This window comes from Chiloscyllium punctatum, chromosome 44, assembly GCF_047496795.1.
Source record: "Chiloscyllium punctatum isolate Juve2018m chromosome 44, sChiPun1.3, whole genome shotgun sequence".
In the NCBI taxonomy this organism is placed as follows: domain Eukaryota; kingdom Metazoa; phylum Chordata; class Chondrichthyes; order Orectolobiformes; family Hemiscylliidae; genus Chiloscyllium; species Chiloscyllium punctatum.
In genome coordinates, this window is record NC_092782.1 from 43,974,960 (window position 1) to 43,996,881 (window position 21,922).

The 21,922-nt window shown below is 43.6% G+C and overlaps 1 protein-coding gene across 1 annotated transcript in view; it reads left to right on the forward strand.

Annotated features, from left to right (window-relative positions):
• Positions 1–21,922, forward strand: part of shank3a (SH3 and multiple ankyrin repeat domains 3a) — a 973,942-nt gene that overhangs the window by 289,195 nt on the left and 662,825 nt on the right. The window contains exon 4 of the mRNA XM_072562789.1: positions 5,000–5,203. Within this exon, the coding sequence (XP_072418890.1) occupies positions 5,000–5,203 (204 nt within the window). The remainder of the gene's footprint in view (positions 1–4,999; positions 5,204–21,922) is intronic.

A 21,922-nucleotide genomic window follows, 5' to 3' on the forward strand; every position in this document is an offset into this window, starting at 1 on the left:
GGAGTAAATCCGGCCAGCCACGGGAGAAATTACAATCTTCACACACACAGTTGTCTGAGGGTGGAATTGAACCCAGATCCCTGACGCTGTGAGGTAGCAGTGCTAACCATTGAGTCACCGTGCTGCTGAAGTGTGATAAAAGCCAAATACTGGAAACCAAGAGAAAATGCTGCGAAAACTCAGCAGGTTTGTCAGCCTCCATCTGTGGAGAGATTGAACTATGTCAATGTTATCGGTCAAGAACTTCACTTCAGCAGTATGAAGGCAGGCCTGAGATCAGACCAAACTTAAGCACCCATTGGCCTCATTTTCATGCTATGTCAGGCCTTCACGCCCTCACCCCTCCATAAGACATAGCAGCAGAAATAGGCCATTTAGCTTCTAGAATATGCTCCACCATTCAATCATGGCTGATACGTTTCTCTACCCCATTCTCCTTTCTTCTGCCCATAACCCTTGATCTCCTTACCAATCAAGAACTTTTCTATCTGTCTTAAATATACTCAATGACTTGGCCTCCACAGTGAGTTCCACAGATTCACCATCCTCTGGCTGAAGAAATTCCTCCTCCTCTCAGTTTTCGAGGGTCATCCCTTCACTTTGAGGCTGTGCCTCGGGCCCTGGTCTCTCCGAGTGGAAATACCATTTTAACGTCCACTCTATCCAGGCCTTTCAGTATTCTGTAAGTTCCAATGAGATTCCCTGACATCCAACTAAACTCCATCCAATACAGACCCAGAATCCTCAAGCTCTTCATCCCCAGGGTCATATACAAATCTCCACTGGACCCCCTTCAAAGCCAGCACGTTCTTCTTGAGATAAGGAGTGCAAAACTGCTCACAACCTTCCAAATGAAGTCTAACCAGAGCCTTATACAGCCTCAGCAGTACATCCCAGCTCTTGTATTTTTACCCTATTGAAATGAATGTGAACATTGCATGTGCCTTCTTAACTATCAACTGAACCTGCGTGGTAACTTTAAGAGAATCCTGAACTAGAACTCCCAAATCCCTTTGTGCTTCAGATTTCCAAAACCTTTAGAAAACCAGGTGAATTGGCCATGCTAAATGGCCCGTAGTTTTAGGTAAAGGGTTAAATGTAGGGGTATAGGTAGGTTGCGCTTCGGCGGGTCGGTGTGGACTTGTTGGGCCGAAGGGCCTGTTTCCACACTGTAAGTAATCTAATCTAATCAAATTTAAAAACAGTTGGCACCTAAATTCTTCTCACGTCTATTCTTCCTGTAAAAGTGCATAACCTTAGACTTTCCTACATTGTATTCCCACCTGTCACTTATTTTCCCACTCTCCTGCCCAACCAAGTCCTTCTGCAGTCTCCTTGCTTCTTCAGCACTACCTCTCCCTCCTCCAATGCCTGCAGCTCCTTTGTCCAGATCGTTAATATAAAACTGAACAGTTGTGGAACCAATGCCAACCCCTTCAGAACCCACTAGTCACTGGTAGCCATCCTAAAAAAAGACCTCCCTAACCTTATTCTCCACTTTCTGTCAGTCAGCCGAACCTGCCTCGATTCCAGTACCTTGCCCCTTATGTTATAAGGTACCTCATCAGAGGCTTTTTGGAAACCCAAATAGATCACATCCACTGAGTTTCCTTTGTCCAACTTGCTTATTCCCTTCTCAAAGATTTCTGCCAGATTTGCCAGGCATGACCTCTCAGTTGTCTGGTACCCACTCTGACAATCCAGTGATTCCTGAAAGACCACCACCATTACCTCTACAATTCCTCCAGCTGTCTCCTTCAGAAATCTGGGTGTAGTCCAGTTAATGTGGATGATTTATTCACCTTTAGACCTTTCAGCATGACCTCCCCTGCCCACCAACTTCTCCTTCATGATAGCCATTCCACTCACCTCTTGCCCCCGAATCTCTTGGAGTTCTGAAATGTTGACGTCTTGCACTGTGAAAACTGATGCAAAGTAACCATTCAGTTCCTTTGCCATTTCTTTGATCCCATTACTACTTCTCCAGACTCATTTTCCAGTAGTCTGGTGTCCACGCTTGCCTCTCTCTTATGTTTTATCAAAATCTCTTGCAATATTCTTTAACATTACGAGCTAGCTTACTCTGTCCCCTTATTGCTTTTATAGCTATCCTCTGGCTTCACACGAACCTTCACCATATTTTATGCTTTTTCTTTTGCCTTTACGCTGTCCCTGACTTCCCTTCTCAGCCAGGGTTGCCTCATCCTTCCCTTAGTATGTTGCTCTTTCTTTAGGATGAATTTCTGATGTGCCTCTTGAATTACCCCCAGAAACTCCTCCCATTGCTGCTTCGTGATCTTCCCTGCTAGGTTCCCCTTCCAATCAACTCCCGTCAGCTCCTCCCTCATGTCCTTGTAGATAGCTTTACTCAATTGTAATACCGTTACATCTAATTCTAGCTTCTCAAACTGCAGGGTGCATTCTATCATATTCTGGTCACTGCCCCCCCTAGAGTTTCCTTCACCTTAAGCTCCCTAATCAAGTCTGCCTCATTGCACATCAAACCCACCGAATCCCTATACCCACTCAATGTTTCCCATGCCACCTCCATGCCTCCTCAAATTCCAGATACCCCCATACAGAATGGACAATTTCACATTTATCCATATTAAATTGCACATTTGTTCAATTTGTCTTAATTAGATTAGATTACTTACAGTGTGGAAACAAGCCCTTCGGGCCAACAAGTCCACATCGCCCCGCTGAAGCGCAACCCACCCATACCCCTACATTTACCCCTTACCTAACACTACGGGCAATTTAGCATGGCCAATTCACCTGACCTGCACATCTTTGGAGCACCTGGAGGAAACCCACGCACACACGGGGAGAACGCGCACACTCCACACAGTCAGTCGCCTGAGGTGGGAATTGAACCCAGGTCTCTGGCGCTGCGAGGCAGCAGTGCTAACCACTGTGCCACCGTGCCGCCCTAAATTACCTTGATGCTTCAGAGATAAGGGACTTCAGTTATATTGATCATTTTTGCTTTGCTTTTCGTGGGATTTGATTCTGCTGATCAGGTCTGCATTTGCTATTTATCCCCAAATGCATTTGAATAGAGGGGATGCCGGGCCATTTTAAAATATAATTAAGAATCAACTATATTACTGTGGATCTGGAAACACATCTAACCTGGTAAGAGTATCAGGTTTACCTCTCTAAAGGATTTTTATGCACTAGATGAGTCTTTACCACAATTGGCAATACTTCTATGGCACCATTACTGAGGTTAGTGTTCTTTTAACATTTTTGTTAATTGAGTTTTAAGTTCTCCAGCTGCCCTGGTGTGAATTGATTGGATTATTAGTTTGATAAAATTATCAAAATCATCATCATCATCTGTAGTTAGAGAAGGCAAAGTTATTTCATCAAAAGTGAAGGTTGAGGGCTGGCGTGATAAAAGTTTTCAAAATTATGTAGGGTGTAAACAAAGTAAACAGCTCTGCTTTACATGCTTGGCATAAGATCAAACAGCAGTGTTGGGGGGGAGAATTTTTTTTGGTGGTATTGGTAACTGAACGCACAGTTTCACAGTGGAATCCAAAGTAGATAGGCAGGAGGCTGGAAGAAAACAGCAAACCAGGCAGCATCAGAAGGTGGAGAAGTCGATGCTTCGGATATAACCCTTCTGCAGGACTGGCAAAGGATTACACCTGAAATGTTGACTTCTCCACCTCCTGATGTTGCTTGGCTTGCTGTGTTCTTCCAGACTCCTGCCTGTCTACTCTGCAGTTTTTTTTTGTCTCCAACAGTGAAATCAAGGCAGACATGATCATGACTTTCAAATGAGAATTCGTGATGCACAATAAAGAAAATATCTGGTGGTCACTGAGGAGATATAGATGGATCGGAGCTAACAGAACATTGAGTTTATAAATCTTCAACGTGCATGTGATGGCCACATGGCTCCTTGTATACTGCCATTCTATGGTTCAGTAATTATAATAAACAGTGATGTATCTTTGTAATTGTAATATATGTGCAGTGGTATCTTTCAATATTTTGAGAAATTCACTATGATGAACCTATATTCTGGAGTCTAGAATAAAAGGTGACTTCGCTGAAAGCTTCTGAGAGTCGTTGCAGGCAAGATGCTGAAAGGCTGTTTCCCCCTGGTGGCAGAACCCAGCACGGGGTCATAGCCACAGCAGAGGGAGACGTTTCTTTACTCAGGTACTTGTGAATCTTTGAAATTCTCTGATCCAGAGCACTATGGATGTTGAGTCATTGGTATACCCAAGCCCCAGATCAATAGATTTCTTAATGGTTTTTAAGGATACAGGGCAGGAAGATGGAGTTTAGAGCATAGATTGACCATGATCTTTTCGAATGGTGGAGCAGGCTGATGCAGCTAGATACCTGCTCCTGCTCAGAGATTTTTTTTTTTAAATGTGTCATGTTGCTGTAACTCAGCCTGGCGTTTTCTTCACAAAGAATGTGGTTGTGTCCAGTCAGAGTGCAGTTCACTAATATGCCATCTTTTAAATAAGTGTATTTAAATAACTTGCGCTCCTTCATTTTACACTCAAAGAATTTAGAGGGACCATGGGTTAGGGGTACTACTGGTAAAGGAACTATGTGTTACCGGCCCATACACAGCAAAGTGTGTGTGTGTGTGTGTGTGTGTGTGTGTGTGTGTGTGTGTGTGTGTGTGTACACGTACGTGTGGCATGGACGAGTTGGACCGAATGGTCTGTTGCCATGCTGTACATCTCTATGATTCTGTGTGTGTGTATGTGCATATGTACTGAGGAATGCAGTGTGTTCAGTTGTCCTTCTCCTCACCAGCCCAGTATTAACTCGCTTGCTCCCAGTTACCAACAGGAGTAAGCAGACCTGGTGAGTTGACTCATGTGGCATGGAGAGTTTCTTTCTTGGGAAAGGGGAGGGGGGTTTATTGCCGGTGTGGAGACACTTGATGAAGTGTGGTGCTGGTTAGTGACATCTGGCAAGAAATGGGCTGCTCCATTAATCCTTTGCATCTTCTGTTTTGCAGAAATGTATGAGGTTTAACCTTGATGCTCCCGTGTGGGTGTCTAAGCAACGGATTCTGTGCACTCTCAACCAGACACTGAAGGATGTTCTGAACTATGGGCTGTTTCAACCAGCGTACAATGGGAGAGTGGGGAAGTTTCTGGATGAGGAACGTCTACTCCGAGAATATCCGGCACCTTCCGACACCCCTATACCATACCTGGAGGTATTCAATTTAAGTTGTGTTTGTGCATGTGTCATTTGTTTTGACATCACTCCTACAGAGTGCAGGAAATAAAGAAAAACTTGCATTTATATAGATCCTTTCATGACCTGCGGATGTCCCAAAGCGTTTCTCAGTTTATTAATTGTAAGGTATGGTCACTGTTATAGGAAATGCTACAGCAAGTGTTATGGACTAGGCGGACCACTCAAAACATTCTTAAGCAGGCAACCCAGACCATAACTTTGCAGTTTGTTACAGTGAAAATTACCCAGAGTAAGATAGCTCGGTTGACTAACAGGTCTTAAAACAGACAAAAATTTATTCATAAAATTACACAATGAAATACAAAGAACAGAATAAAGAACCTGTACAGAACTCAGGCTATCCAACCTAGACTTAATTTACTGTTCCAAATATACAGAACAGTCCCATTAAGTCAACCCTCTTACACAGTAAAAATTAAACAAAGGCTTACAGGTCGAAGTTAGAAGGGCAGAAGGAGAGAGAGTCTAGCAGCCTGTTTCCACACAGTTCATTGTTGAATGCCCTAATTCTGGACTGAACTGGTCAGCTAGAGAGCTGGCCACACCCCCTTGACTTTTCCAGGTTATTTCTAAAACATGACCACTTTGGCTTGAAGTCTCATCTGTTTACAAAAGGCTTCTCAAAATGCTTTTTTATCTCTGCACCAAACTAGTCTAATCAGAGCCAGGAGCTATTTATGATCCTGCTGAGAAACATCAAGGACACAGTACACTTGAGAAAAGGAACGGCTTTTAGGAAAAAGGACTAGCTTTTTAGTAGATTCCCTACAGTGTGGACACAGGCCCTTCAGCCTAACAAGTCCACACTGACCCTCCGAAGAATAACCCACCCAGACCCATTTCCCTCTAACTAATGTAGCTAACACTATGGGCAATTTAGCATGGCCAATTCACCTGACCTGCTTTGGACTGTGGGAGGCAACCGGAGCACCTGGAGGAAACCCACGCAGACACGGGGAGAATGTGCAAACTCCACACAGACAGTTGCCCAAGGCTGGAATCGAACACAAGGTTATGCACAGCAAGCAGATATCAATGTCATAGAGGAGTAGATAATATGTTATAGTGCAGTTAGATGTAAGAGAAATATTGATAAGAACATCAGGCGCATCTCCCTGCTGTCTTTCCATTAGTACCAGGAGCATTGATATATCTATCTTTAAAAAGGATGACAAAGCGTTGGCTTAACATCTGATACAAAAAACAGCAGGAAGTCATGGCAGATAGTGTTCACAAGTCTTCGCAGTGGGATTTAAACCCATGATCTTCAGAACTGAAAGTACTTGAACATAGGCTGACCAAGAATACTTGCAAATGAAGGAAACCTGTACACATGCTACTCTCTGTTAATTAGGACCCCACTTTTTTCACAAAATAGGAGTCTTTGAGATGTTTATGGAATGAGAGTAGATAGTACTTACAGTATGGAGAAAGTATAATTTATTCTGAATGCTTATTTTTGGTTTTTCCAAGCCTTAGATCTACTATAGAATCAAAGAAACAAACCCTTCTGTCCAACTTGTCCGTGCCAACCAGGTGTCCTATGAAAAGAGTCAGGGTGGACTCAATCAGGCAAGAACTGGGATCACACGAGTTTTCACACTCTGCTAAAATATACTTATGCTAGCCTGATTTTCCTGTTCTAGGCCCATAGCCTTGAATGTTATGACACATCAAGTGCTCAGCCAAGTATTTTTTAAAGGTTGTGAGGTTACCCTCCCAAACAGTGCCTTCCAAATACATACTGCACACTGGGTGAAAAAAAATGTTTTCCTCAAATCCCCTGTAAACTTCCTGCCTTTCACTTTCTAAGTGTGCCCCCTTGGTCTTGACTCTGACTAAAGGGAACAACCCCTTTCTATCCATCTTGATCGCGCCCATTATAATCTGATACACCAAGATCAGGTCCTCCCCAGGGTATTTAAGGTATCATTAGCAAACAGAATGCAGCACCCACTCGGACACATTTCTGGGTGTGTCTTAAAAGGAAACAAGAGCAGTGAAAAGGCTGAGATGTTCAGGGAGATCAATCTAGAGTTTAGGACCTTAGCAGCTGGAGGCTGCCAGTTGAGGAGCAATTAACATCAGGGATATGCTTAAATGCTCAAAAAGATAGAGTGGGAGGAATGTGGGTATTGTGGAGGGCTGCAGAGATTACAGAGATTACAGAAAAATGAAAGAACAAGGTTATGGAGGGATTAAGAATTGGAATAAAAATTTTTAAATTCTGAATAAAAGCCAAAAGAACTATGGATGCTGAAAATCAGAAACAGAAACAGAAACTGCTGGAAAGGCTCAGCAGGTCTGGCAGTATCTGTGGAGAGAAATCAGAGTTAGCATTTGGGGATCAAGTGACCCTTCCTCAGAAGGGTCAGAACTGAGAAGGGTCACTCATCCCAAAATGTTAATTCTCACTTATCTCCACAGATGCTCCCAGACCTGCTGAGCTTTTCCAGCAATCCCTGTTTTTGTTCCTGATTTTAAAATTCGGATTTTGCAAGCCAGAAGGTAATTTTAAAAATGTGAAGACACCATAGTGCCAGGGGGCCATGGGTGTTGGGTGAAAGGAACTTGGTGTGGGTCAGGACGTGGGAAGCAAAGTTTCAGATGAGCTCAGATGTTAGTAGACTAGAAGCTGGGAAGTTGAACAGGTTTGCAGATGAGCTGAGGTGGTGATGATGGCTGTCAGGCCTGTTCGTGCTGGAGTATGAAACATTCTTAGCAATGGCACAAGTGCATGATCAGAAACTCATGTAATAGGCTAGTCACACACAAAGGTAGGGTTACAAATAATTTCATTCAGCTACAGATAATAAGCTCTATTCCCTTGATGTTCTTAATATTCAATCCAGGTTTCCACCTAAGAATTCACACTTTCTCCGTCCTGTCATCATCTTAACCCCTATCCTGCAGCACCCATTCCTCCTTCAAGTGCTCAACCATTTGACCTTCCTTCTTCCCCATTCCAAAATCACACTTTGCTTTACACTCCCTTGCTCTCCCTGCCCAGCATTCCAAGGATATTATCCGACCTGGACTCCACCAAAAAGAGGATCCATCTTTCTATTTTATCGACACTGGTTTTAAGCCCAGGTCTCAGATTGTGAAAAGTCATGTCTGATAATGTGATCCCAGCTCTTGCCTGATTGAGTCAACCCAGACTTTTCATTGTGGGTGAGCAGGGGGTTGAGGAGGCCATCTGCTGAAGTGAGGGCTGAGTGGGCACATGTCATAGTGAGCAATTTGGAATGCCCACCTCTAATTGTTGGGACATTGGCAAAGTTCTGTACCTGAGTATTGGATACTCTAGCTCACACAATACATTCTTTATTTCCTATCTCCTCCCCCTACGCCCATTCCTTTGAGCCTTCCATACCCTCTGTACCTGATATCCACATACTCCCTTATGGTAGCTCCATACTCCCTTGTCAACTCATCTTGTATCTACTGCACACAAATTCATGAGTCCAATAATAACATTGGGAAGTCTTTGAGGTGGTCACAAAGCTGTCAAAATAAACAAACAGCCATTCAGAGTCCACCTGATAAGGACTTAAATTCTATTCTGTGGTTATAAAACTGAATATAAATAAAGTTCCCTCAGTTGTCTTGGTAGCCACAGTAACACAGTGTAATCCATTACTGAGGTTTGGCACTCATCTTCGGATTCAAAATGTAATTTTGTTGCACAAGTGTGTCAGTAAAACATTCAGAGCTGGATATGTTAAAGCCTCTGAAATAGTGGAATTCATAGCCTTCTGATACAGTGTTTCACAGAATGAACAGTTACTTGACCTGTCAATTAAAGAATGGAGCTGACTGTTGCACTGCTTCAAAGGCTAAACAGATAGCTGAGTTTAAAGTCAATGAAAGGATGAAAACGTAGGTTGCAGTGGAATCTGAATCTCTGATGTGTTCAATACTGAAGAGCATGTTTTCCATCTGATAAATTAATGCTTCTGAAGACTTTCTTGTTTTCACAATGCTGGCCAATTTAATGGTGCCGTACCTTTTATGAACAAAGTCTAATCATCAATTAGTATGTTAGCGAGTTTTGAGAAGATTTGTAGCTCAGGTTGAGGTTCTGGATGTAGGTTTGCTTGCTAAGCTGGAAGGTTTATTTTCAGACATTTCGTCACCATACGAGGTAACATCTTCAGTGAGCCTCCGGACGAAGCACTACTGATGCTTCCTGCTTTCTATTTGTATGTTTGTGTTCTTTGAGTTGGTGATATCATTTTCTGTGGTGATGTCATTTCCTGTTCTTTTTCTCAGGGGGTGGTAAATGGGGTCCAAGTCGATGTGTTTGTTGATAGAGTATTCCAACCAGAACTCTATCAATAAACACATTGACTTGGACCCCATTTAGTACACCCTGAGAAAAAGACCAGGAAATGACATCACCACAGGAAATTATATCACCATAAAAAACAACATTATCACAGGAAATGACATCACCACCCCAAAGAAACCCAAACGTACGAATAGAAAGCAGGAAGCATCAGCAGTGCTTCATCCAGAGTCTCACTGAAGATGTTACCTAGTATGGTGACGAAACGTCTGAAAATGAACCTTCCAGATCAGCGAGCAAACCTATATCCAGAGCATGTTAGAAATGCACTTAACATGCTGAATTAATCTTAATGGACACATGACATTTGCAACAGTTTTTAAGCATTCTGGTCTAAAGGTTTTGGATTCTGGAAAGGCTTTCGATGGGTTTATGGCACCTCTGAGCTGGCATAAATCATGTCAACCTCAAAGGTCTTCAGAAGCTGGCCTGATTCAGTGAAAAGTGCAGGGATCTGAATTCACCATCCTGTAATAAAATGTGGCTAGCGGCAGTATTGCTGAGTGTGGGTTCATAGTCTGTATACTTATCCTGTGCCTTTAAAAATGCCGCATGGCAGAAATGAATGTTGGAATCGCAGGCCTGGTTTCTGCCTGCCTCTCCTCCTCCCGATGGCAGCAGGATACCCCCATATCTCAGAACTGAACAAACTGTTGAGCCTGCTGCCTTTACTTACCCCCTGTTAAAGATAAAGTGTTCTCTCTGCTGTCCTAACAGTCAGCATGGAATGATGGGTATTGGGTTTTGGTTAGCTTCAGTGGGAAGTGTCCGTATTATCTCTGCACCAACAATTATTAACTCTGTCTCAATTACTTTGTGGCAGTGCATTTATTAAATGTTGTATCATGAGATGTCACTTATCTCAGCAGGAAACAGCACATGGTAAAGCCAAACCAGCAAGGTGTGCAATTAAAACATTCCTTTAACTCTTGTCTTAATCTTCTACAGAGATGAGATAATAACTATTTCAGCACTGCACTTTTGGTACCCAGGCCTTTATTAAAAATTATTAAATAAGACACATTATTCTGGATATTTGTACAATTATTCAAAACCCTCACTGCAAAGTGCAATTTAAGTAAAAAGGAAAAATACATAAGGTCCAAGGTAGTTTTCACCCCAGCCCCACTTCCCACTTTCTCACCATGGCCCACAGCACCAGTCATTTAGTTTATTGCTCAGTAGTCACATACTTTATATCCCCAATATTCCTCGGTCTTACCCACTCATTTTTCGGTGTGTCCTTCAGTTTACAGAGATATTACTCTGGGTCAGAAACTATCTGTGAGTGGTCCTCTGAGCTGCTGTTATCGGTCTTTGGATTGTCGCTCTTCAGTCGTGTTAAGTTTTGATGATTTCGCTGAAAGCTCACAATCCAGCTCACTCTATTTGTTCATTTCTCTCAGTATTTTACAGCTTTGGAGTGTGTTGATCTTTGTTTCGAAACATTGAAAACCTATCTGTTCCTTCAATGGTATCTACCATGTATTTTCCTTTCCCTTGTCGGGTTTGCTGCTCCCAAACATTTCATTTCAGATTTCTATGGGTTTCTCCATTTGCCGATCTGCCCACCTGACGAGTCCACTGGTCCCTGCCAGTTTGCTTCCTCACTGTTAACACATTACCAATTATTTTATTCCTTTTAATCTATATTTAAGTCAATATTATTTACATATTCCACAAAAATAACAAGGGACCCAGTACATTTCTGCCAGAAATTGCTTTCCAGTTACAAAAATGCCCTTCGATCATTAAACTTTGCTTCTTACCAAAAAGTCAATTTTGTACCCAATTTGCCTCTTTCTCTTGGGTGATATACATCATCGTTTTGAATGGTCTGCCATGTCAACCAGCCAAGACGTTGCTAAAGATCCATGTGGACTACATCAACTGGGCTGCCCTTATTGAATTTATTGAGGAAACAACATGGAGGAGTTAATCCGTTCACTTTAGTGTAACTTCCTGTTGACAAATCCATGTTGACAGTTATTGATTAATCCATGCTTTCTACCTGACTGTTTATATTGCCCCTCAGATTGTTTTCCAATGTTTGTCTCACCTTGGAGGTTGGGGTGACTGGTTTATAATTATTTAGACTATCCCTTCCCCTCTTTTTAGACAGTCCAACTTCAACAGTCCTTCAACACCATCTCTGTAGCCAGACAGCATTTGAAAGTAACTATCAGAACCACTGTTTTTCCTTTCTTACTTTTCATCAGTGTCTGCTACTGGTGATGTAATTCATTCTAAAGATGCTAAGTCACTTGAAAAATTCTCTCTCGCTACATTTATCCGATCGAGTCTTGCACTGTTCCTCATAACGACAATAAGCTGAGTTTTTGGGCTAGCTGAAGTCAGGAACAGAAGCTGAAGTATGGGAATACAATGCTGGCTGTTGTACCATCCTCTGGGAGCCATTCCTGGCAAGGACCATCTCGGGGAGGAAATTGAAATGCGTGGGAATGCTGCCTGGCCTCGTGAGGCAGGCAGGATCATTAGGGACTTCACTGGAGTTAAATTTAGAAGGAATTTTCCCATCTGTTCCAGTTTCTTGATGTGACAGAAGGCAGATCAATTGCTTGAAGGGTGAGACACATTGGAGTGTCGTGGTTCTGGCACTCCACCCCAGCCCTCCCCAGCCTTCCCCAGCCCACCCCAGCCCTCCCCAGCCTTCCCCAGCCCACCCCAGCCCTCCCCAGCCCTCCCCAGCCCACGTGGATCAGAGTGGACTTGAACCTGCAACTTTCAGACTCAGAGGCAAAAGGGCCAACAACTGAGCATTGGCTGGCATACTGCACCTCTGAAATTAGCACACACAAGGAGGGTGCTATCTTACTGAAATCCTATCTGATGGTGAGAAGATATCTCTGGGAAATGCTCCAAACTATTTTGTGCAAAGGATAGAAAAACAAAGATCACTTACACTCTTCAGTCACCCCGATAATGTTGTAAGTATTTGGCGTTCACCTCCATATGATTTAAATGTGTTGAAAAGTACCTTGAACTTCTGGGCTGTTGGGGAGTTTGAATGGTGAGAATCAAATATGCATCTGGTAACCATAGGAACTGACAACATTGAAGGAGGCTCTTCAGAGGCAGCGCCAGTTCTTTGATAGAGCAAAGCAAAGCCAATTCTGCTGTCCACAGCTGACATTCACTGCTGGCAGGCATATCCAATCAGGGAACCATCCAAAGAATTGACACAGTCACAAAATTGGTGCCTTGCCATTTGCACATTAAAGAAAATCTGAGACTTCCTTCCTATCATTAAAATTGTTAAGGGAAAGTCCAGCTAAGGACAGCTTGGTTTGCAGTGATGCACTCTGTGGCTGATTAGCTTTCAAACATTTGTACCATCGGCTCAGAAATGAAGAATGGCCAACACTGTTGTAGACTTCCTGTCAAACTGTGCCTTCATTAAAACAGGAAATATTTTCCTTGGGATTATTTTCCTTGGAGCATTGGACGCTGAGGGGGTGACCATATAGAAGTTTATAAAATCATGAGGGGCATGGATTGGGTGAATAGCCAAGGTCTTTTGCCTAAGGGAGGGGAGTCCAAAACTAGAGGGCATAGGTTTAAGGTGAGAAAGGAAAGATTTAAAAGAACCTAAGGGACAACTCACGCAGAGGGTGGTGAATGTATGGAATGAGCTGCCAGAGGAGGTAGTGGAGGCTGGTACCCAAGGCATCTCATTGGGTACATGAATAGGAAGGGTTTAGAGGGATGTAGGCCAAACGGTAACAAATGGGACTAGATTAGGTTAGGATATCTGTTTGGCATGGACAAGTTGGACCGAAGTGTCTGTTTCGGTGCTGTACAGCTCTATAGGTCTGTGACTCTGACAGGGCAAACAACTTTGATAGTACAGCATACAAAGTACAGCATGCTATATTCAATTTAGAGGGATGTTGCTCACTCAATGTGGAATTTAATTCGATGTGAACAGAGGGGTTAATCCTTTCTGTGGAATTGATTTCAAATTCAAGGTCAAAAGCATAAAGACTCTGAGGTACCATATCAGTGCAGACCACAGCAATCTCAGAATAACAATTAATGTGTTTCTGATTGTTTGTAGTTGGGGCCTTGAGGTCACTCCATATTAACTCCTACACCTTGTCAGATATAATCCTATTATGTTAATCGTTATTAGGCATGGTTCTGTTTCCCACTCAGTGTGTTTGATTTGTCAGTCCACTCCTCTTGCCTTAATTTTGGCACAGAACAACGGTTCAATCCCACTTCATCGTATCTGCCTTTTTCATAATTTTATTATAACTTACATGGAACTGTTATTAGTTTAAAGATAAAGTTGGGTGTGCAGTAATCTGTTGTCTATGCGACTAATGTGAGTTCATATCCCACTGTGGCAGGTTTGGAATTTGAAATTAGCTTTGAAAAAAATTGAAATGAAACCACTCAGTCAGATTATTGAGATAAGCAATGAATGCTCAGTGACACCCACAACCTGTGAACAGATATTCTTTAAATGAGCACAGAAAGAGACATAGAAAGTGATTTGGAATACTTAAATGTAGTGGACAATGTCTTGAGGCAATTAAAGAGAGAAAACGATGCTTGGCTCCTAATAGGGAAAAATCAACAAAGCTTAGACTTTCTCTAATTAATTATGGAGATGTTAAAACCGGTCTAAATCATTCCAGCTAAGCTGGTAGTAATGGCATTCTTCTTGAACCACAGCATGGTAAGGTTGTGAAGCAAGATTAGAGTGGTGCTGGAAAAGCACAGCAGGTCAGGCAGCATCCGAGGAGCAGGAAAATCAATGTTTCGGGCAACAATTTTCCTGTTCCATGGATGCTGCCTGACCTGCTGTGCTTTTCCAGCACCACTCTAATCTTGACTCCGATTTCCAGCATCTACAGTCCTCATTTTCGCCAAGGTTGTGAAGCAACTGAGTGACCTCAATGCTGGTCCCCTCGTGGGATATCCTTCCATGATGGAAACAAATTAACTAATGCCACTGAAAGCATCATCTTACTGCCCAGTATTTGCCCACGAGTCAATGAGATTACCGTGCAGAGAGCACGTACGGTTATTTGTGAGGCATTGTGATCGGTTCCCCTCAGTATCTGAGAGAGGGATGTGGTGTTGGGAAGGAGGATCTCTTGAGAGCTACCCTTCTGCCCTTGCTGATAGCCCTCTCCTCACGAACTCTGCGTCTCATGCTCCATAAACCACATCATTCTTCCATCACTCAGCTGGGATCTAGTGATGGTGTTAGGCCTAAGGTTGCTGTTCAGTGGAGCTGCTGGCCTGATGAGTGGGACCTACACCCCAGTGATCTTTGATCCAAGGGAAAGCCCAAATGAATGATTGAAAGGCTTTTCATTAGTCAGTCTTTTGTAAAAGAGGCCATGTGGGGCTCTCACTGGCTGTTCATTTGGTGAGCAAGACCCTTGTCACCTCCAATAAATACACTTCATATTGACTGCGAATTTTGAATCGAAGAAATGTACTGGGATGATTGTGTGTGAATACTGTGAGTAATTTTTGTCATCATGCTTGAAAAGAATATAATATCATTATAGAGGCTAGAGAGGATCAAGAAGCTCATTGTGCATAAAAGGAATAAGTCAGAAAGATCAGTAAAACAGGATCAAAGAAAGAAGGGACTTCATTGAAAACTGCTGTATTTGGGTTTTAGATTAGATTCCCTACAGTGTGGAAACAGGCCTTTTGGCCCAACAAGTCCACACCAACCCTTCAAAGAGTAACTCAACCAGACCCATTTCCCTCTGAGTAATTTAGAATGGCCAGTTCACCTGACCTGTACATCTTTGGATTGTGGGAGGAAACTGAAGCACCCAGAGAAAACCCATGTGACACGGAGAATGTGCAAACTCCACACAGACAGTTGCCCAGGCTGGAATCGAACCCAGGTCCCTGGCACTGTGAGGCAGTAGTGCTAGCCACTGAGCCACTTTGTTGCCCCACGAAGACAATGGGTGAAATGCTATCCTTTCTGGAGCTATATGGACAGTGGTGTGTTAATAGAGTGCAAGTGAAAGAATTGGAATCTTAATGTGAAGAATATGTTGTTTTCAATGTTTTTCTTTAAAACTTCGAATGACAACTTCAGAATCATGCCATAAAGTGCCATTTTCATGTGCATTTGAATTTTCTCATAGACCAACTCACCTCCTTCTACTTCTCCTCTCCTTCCCCAAGAAACTGGCCAGTGTGAGGTCTCCACGTGAAAGTCAGAGCCAGTAACTGGCAGCTGCAGATCTCTGATCCTTGCCCTCACCTTCATCTAGCTCTGTCTTCACCAGAACATCACTGCATATTCTTTGGACACCATCTGCCTCCAAACTTTGTCAGCATTGCCAAACCACCATCCTCAGCACATCATCATGCCAGTTCTTTGGAACTCAAGGAGACCTACAACATGTAGGTGTCACGTCACTTTGTGCACAGACAAAAACACACACGTCATGTTAGGTGACATCCTTCCTTTCTATGTTTCTTACAGCTCACTCGCTTTGAGCTTACTTGGTGGAGAATGATGCAAGCCCATGTTTATAGGCCTTGCTGTCTCCACAGGTCTTGTCAAAACAGTGTAAGTGCAGACTCAGGATCACCTGAGCCAACAACATCAACATTATGTCAGCTGTTGGAGCAAGATTTGTGCTCTGCAGGGCTGGGTAGCAATCCCATCCCAGTGGCCATCCAGGTTACAGCTGCCCTCAATTTTTTTAATGCCAATTTTCCAGGAGAAACTGGGAATATATAAGGCATCTCCCAATCCTGGACCCTCAAATACAATGGGGATCTAACTGATGCTATTCTTTCCAGACAGCACTGTTCATATCCTTCATCTCGAATCAAACGGCCCAGTCATTTCCTAGTATTGCTGCCCCACCCCACACCAGTTGCATGATGCTATCATGTTACTTTGAGAGCAGCAGTCTTTGGAGTCTGTCAGTGCAGAAAGCTTCCACTGCTTTGTGTGTTTAAGTTAAATGTGAACATTGATCGCCAAATTCTGGAAATCTGCACGAGATGCCCTGGGAGTAGCAATGACACAAACATACCAGACAATGCACAGCTCCCTGCCTTCATTCCAAGGTGTTTGGGTATTGTAATGTTGCAGAGAGATAATCCCTCCAAACCTGGCTGACAACACCTTAAAGAAACTCTCCGACTAAACGGCAAGAGCAAAATGTGACCCATCCTTTCACCAGGACTCTTGTGGAATAGGTCATTGGCCATTTAAGATGGTGTTTCAATGTCTGGACCACTCGAGAAGGCCTTGCAGAAAGGGTGTGCCACTTCATTATGGCATGCTGTGCCCTTCACTACTAGAGCTGACAAAGTGAGTGACCAGAGGAAACAGGGGATGGACAGCAACCTTCTAAAGTTGGGGATCAGGCCGTTGACCAGGAGGGATATCCAACAGACCATGACAGAGGAACGTGTCTTTGAGCTTCAGAAACCAGAAAATCATTGAAAATCACTTCCAGGATGAATAAGCTGGGTTTGGAACTTCCTTTAATCGTTTAACATACTGTTGATTACCTGCCAAGCAGCCCTGGTTTAGGATGAAGAACATATGGGCTCAATGGTTTGCATTGTTGCCCAAAGCACCAGAGACTCAGGTTTGATTCCACCCTCGGACGACTGTCTGTGTGACGTGTGCACATTCTGCCCGTGTCTGCATGGATATCCTCTGGGTGCTTAATTTCCTCCCAGAGGCCAAACGTGTGCAGGTTAGGTGGATTGGCTGCACTAAAATGCCCATAGTGTCCAGGGATGTACAAGCTAGTGGGTTAGCCATGGGAAATGTAGGGTTACAATGATGGGGTTTGGTCTGGGTGGGATGCTGTTTGGACGGTTAGTGCTGACTCCATGGGCCGAATGGCCTCTTTCCACACTGTATTGATTTTATGATTCCAACATGTTAACCTTGTTATCTTTTACAGTCCTTTACCTTTCTGTTGCTGAATAAATGTTTAACTAGGAGAAAAAGCAGTAGTCATTGAAACAGTGCACTAACTTCACCTTGCGCTAATGTTAGGCAACTCTTCAGGTTTCAGTCACCTTATAATATTTTACTGTCAAACGGTGAAGCTTTTCATGATCGACAGCAGGTTAAGAGGCATCTCCTTTTGATCTTGCACACACGAGTGAGTCTTCACTGTTTCAGAGTGTGCTTAGACTGCTAAGCTGAGCTGGAATACTTCAGCATCCTGTTGAACGTGTGATGGCTGCATTTTGTCGAGCTTTACTCAGCAGACTGATATGCTGAGAGGGAGAATGGATGTATGGACTGTACATTGTCGCCTTGAATGGCAGTGTGCATCCTTAAGAAGCTAACACACCGAATGAATCTTTTCCTGTAGAAATGTGTGAATTATGACTGATTGTATACCTTACACCCACTTTATGAATGAGGTGTGGAAGATGTCAAGCCCCAGTAGAATCCTTGTACATTGTGTTTAGTCTCAGTGTTACCCTCCTCAAAGTGAAATCCCTTGATGCAGTCATCAGTAAATTCCAGCTCAAGGATCAGTAACATTTTATGTTATATCAGACAGTACATTTCATCTTCCTTTGCCTCTGGCTATTTGAGTGCAGTCCCAGCATCTGCAGTGGGGGTGGAGGGAATCTGTTCTGTCGTTAGTTCCGCTGGCCTGGAATATTTGGGAGATTTCCCCATGGAAAGTCTGGATCTAGAGCACCCAGGCATTCTAAGAGTTCCCTTCTGAGAGTGCAGTGCTGAGATGTCGGCTCACCCTCCTCAACTGACTTCTGCAGGCTTTGGCATCATAGGCAGGGAAGAAGGCGAAGAGGACAAGTATCTTTGAGTATCCTGAGAGGACATCTCTCGGCATCCTGGGAATGGCTTTGTGTCCGGTTGAATGGATTGAAAGGTGGGTGTCCTGGAGTGAGGTCAAAGTCCCTTGTCCTTTCATGCCGTTGATCTTGAGCACCTATGGATAGAGTGAAGTGCAGGTCTGTACACCGAGATCCTGAGTGAGCTGGATCTAACTCTACATGGAGGGTGGCAATCTCCTCCTTGAAACTGTATCCACTCCAGAATCAGCATTGTACTGATAACATCAATGGACTCCTCCACCTTTTGATTCAGTTTACTGACAGTCAATGATAAACCTGCCTGCATTTCTTTGTTATCACAAAGTGTAGTGGCTGAGACCGTGGGATGGTCTCCTGCCTGAGGGTGAGCAAGTTCTTGATTTCTCCCAGTCCCCTGTGTCTTGGGACATTTCTTCGTTCTCCAGTTGGGGATGCATCCCAGTGATGTGCTCACCAGATTGTGTTCCAGAATCTAGAGAGAAAGCCCTCCAAGGTGAAGCCCACTAAGCTGCTGGAGGGTGTAGGAGACAGCTGTGCCGACACTTCCCTGAGTTCTCATTGGTTCCTTCTCAGAGATGGCACTGACGGCTGCTGGGGTTGGACTTGTTTGGGTTGGAGGTTCATTTGGATGACACTATTGCCTACGTAAGAGAAGGGAAGGAATTAGCTGTGTAAGAGAGGTAAAAGTTTGTACAGGGTAAGAGTGTGTTAGCATTGCTTGTAATGGGAGAGCAGCCTGGTTTAGCATAATCAGGCCAACAGGATTGGCTTGCCCTTGAGGTCTCCCAGTCCCCACGAGAGCAGTTGTGCTCTTCTCCATCCAGCTCAAGGATTTTCCCTCCTACTGCCTGAGAAACCTTAGGTCTGCTGCCCTCTTTTCACCCTTTCAGCCTATTAGTCAGTTTATTTTGCTCTGAGACACACGGTGGTATTGTGTATAATGGAATTATATAGAAGTGCTGTTAGTGATGATGCAGGAGCAGGAAATGTGAGCAGAGATCCTTGGTGAATGAGTAGGAAGTGCAGGGCGCAGGGAAAGTACATAGTTTTGGAGGTTGCGATGAATGGGAGCTGTTTCTCGATGTGATGTGTGCAGTAGTGAGAGTTGTTGACACTGCCCTTGCTGAGAGGCAGAGTTAGTGATTTGTGGCTCTGTCAGTGTGAGGCAACAGAGAGAAGATGGTGGCAATTACTGTTGCAGAGCGCAGAAGAGTGTTCACCTTTTTCCTGGACCCGCTACACATTACATTTTACCCGGGACTCAGCACTGACCCAGGTGATTACCTCACTCCAAATGGGCAGTTTCAGGTGGTGGTCCAGAGGGGGAAGCCATAGCCACTTCCTCCAGCATCTCAACTACCAGCACCTCTAGGTCGCTGTGGGTGAGACTTCCCTTTCTGGGCTATGTTCTTAGTGTTGATGGTCACGCACCTCAGTGTGAAAGGCAGTTCCTGGTTTGGAGTATTTGAAATGGTGTCTGGGTGTGTTTAAACATGGTACCAGTGCTGTTAACATTGAGCTGACCTGCTAGTGATGAGCGGAGTGTTGGAGGCTGAGGGGTGACCTTAGAGGTTTACAAAATTATGAGGGGCATGGATAGGATAAATAGGCAAAGTCTTTTTCATGGGTTCAGGGAGTCCAGAACTAGAGGGCATAGGTTTAGGGTGAGAGGGGAAAGATGTAAAAGAGACCTGAGGGGCAGCTTTTTTCACACAGTGGGTGGTATGTGTATGGAATTAGCTGCCAGAGGAAGTGGTGGAGGCTGATACAATTGCAACGTTTAAGTGGCATTTGGATGGGTATATGAATAGGAAGGGTTTGGAGGGATATGGGCTGGGTACAGGCAGCTGGGACTAGATTGGGTTGAGATATCTGGTCGGCATGGACGGGTTGGACCGAGGGGTCTGTTTCCATGCTGTACATCTCTATGACTCTCCCACTGCACGAGCTGTGCTGTAGAGCTTGAATGCATTGGAACTGAGTTGAAGAGCGGAAGGCTGTGAGTAAAATCATTGGGAGCCATAGTGAACCTGGTGCTGTGAATCTCACTTAACAAAACACTTTAACCCAGAAAGTGAAGATTCTACCACATGGGTCAAACCCCATTCTAAGATGCAAGCATAAATTTTAACTGATGAATGTGCACATGTTTTAAGCTACCACATCATCACGATATTCAGTTAAAACTATATCTTTTGGATGAGATTTTAACTGAAGGTCCTTTTTGGCTGCACAGGTAGAAGTGATGCCGTATAGTGTTCACCTGGTGCCTTTGCAAATACTTCTGTCTCAGCCTATACAATCAGAATCCTATTAACCGGTCATTTATCTCATTCATTGTTTGTCGGACTTCGCTGTGTTCTACTAAATTACTGCAATTGTCTACATAACGGTGCTTAAAGACCACATTGACTGTAGCATTCTATAAATGCAAATTTAAAAAAAAAGAAATTATATGTATGCATACATTGTGAACTCAGAAATTGGCTTTCATTGTCATTTAGTAGCATATTGGGCAAACAGAAAAGAGAGCAGATAACCTGACAGATAAGAGAAGTGAGTGCAAAAGCAAATAGCCACACATGCTGGAAATCTGAAGTAATTAATTTAGATAAATGTGAGGTGCTGCATTTTGGGAAAGCAAATCTTTGCAGGATTTACACACTCAACTGTACAGTCCTAGGGAGTGTTGCTGAACAAAGAAACCTCGGAGTTAGGCAACTTTTGGAATATTACGTGCAATTCTGGTCTCCTTCCTATTGCAAGGATGTTGTGAAACTTGAAAGGATTCAGAAAAGATTTACAAGGATGTTGCCAGGGTTGGAGGATTTGAGCTATAGGGAGAGTTTGAATAGGCTGGGGCTGTTTTCCCTGGAGCATCGGAGGCTGAAGGGTGACCTCATAGAGGTTAATAAAATCATGAAGGGCATGAATAAGATAAATAGACAAAGTATTTTCCCTAGAGTGGGGCAGTCCAGAACTAGAAGGCATAGGTTTAGGGTGAGAGGGGAAACATATAAAAGAAGCCTAAGGGGCAACTTTCTCATGCAGAAGGTGGTACGTGTATGGAATGAGCTGCTAAAGAAGGTGTTGGAGGCTGGTACAATTGCAACATTTAAGAAGCATTTGGATGGGTATATGAATAGGAAGGGTTTGGAGGGATATGGGCCAGGTGCTGGCAGGTGGGACTAGATTGGGTTGGGATATCTGGTTGGCATGGAAGAGTTGGACTGAAGGGTCTGATTCCGTGCTATATGTCTCTATGACTCTAAAAACAGAGAGTGCTGGAAATACTTGGATTGGCTACATCTGTGCAGAAGTAGCATTTCAGCTGAATCATCTGTCATGGTTTATTAATGATGTGGAGGTGCCAGTGTTGGACTGGGGTGGATAAAGTTAAAAATCACACAACACCAGGTTATCATCCAACAGATTTATTTGGAAGCACAAGTTTTCAGAGTGCTGCTCCTTCGTCAGGTAATTCCC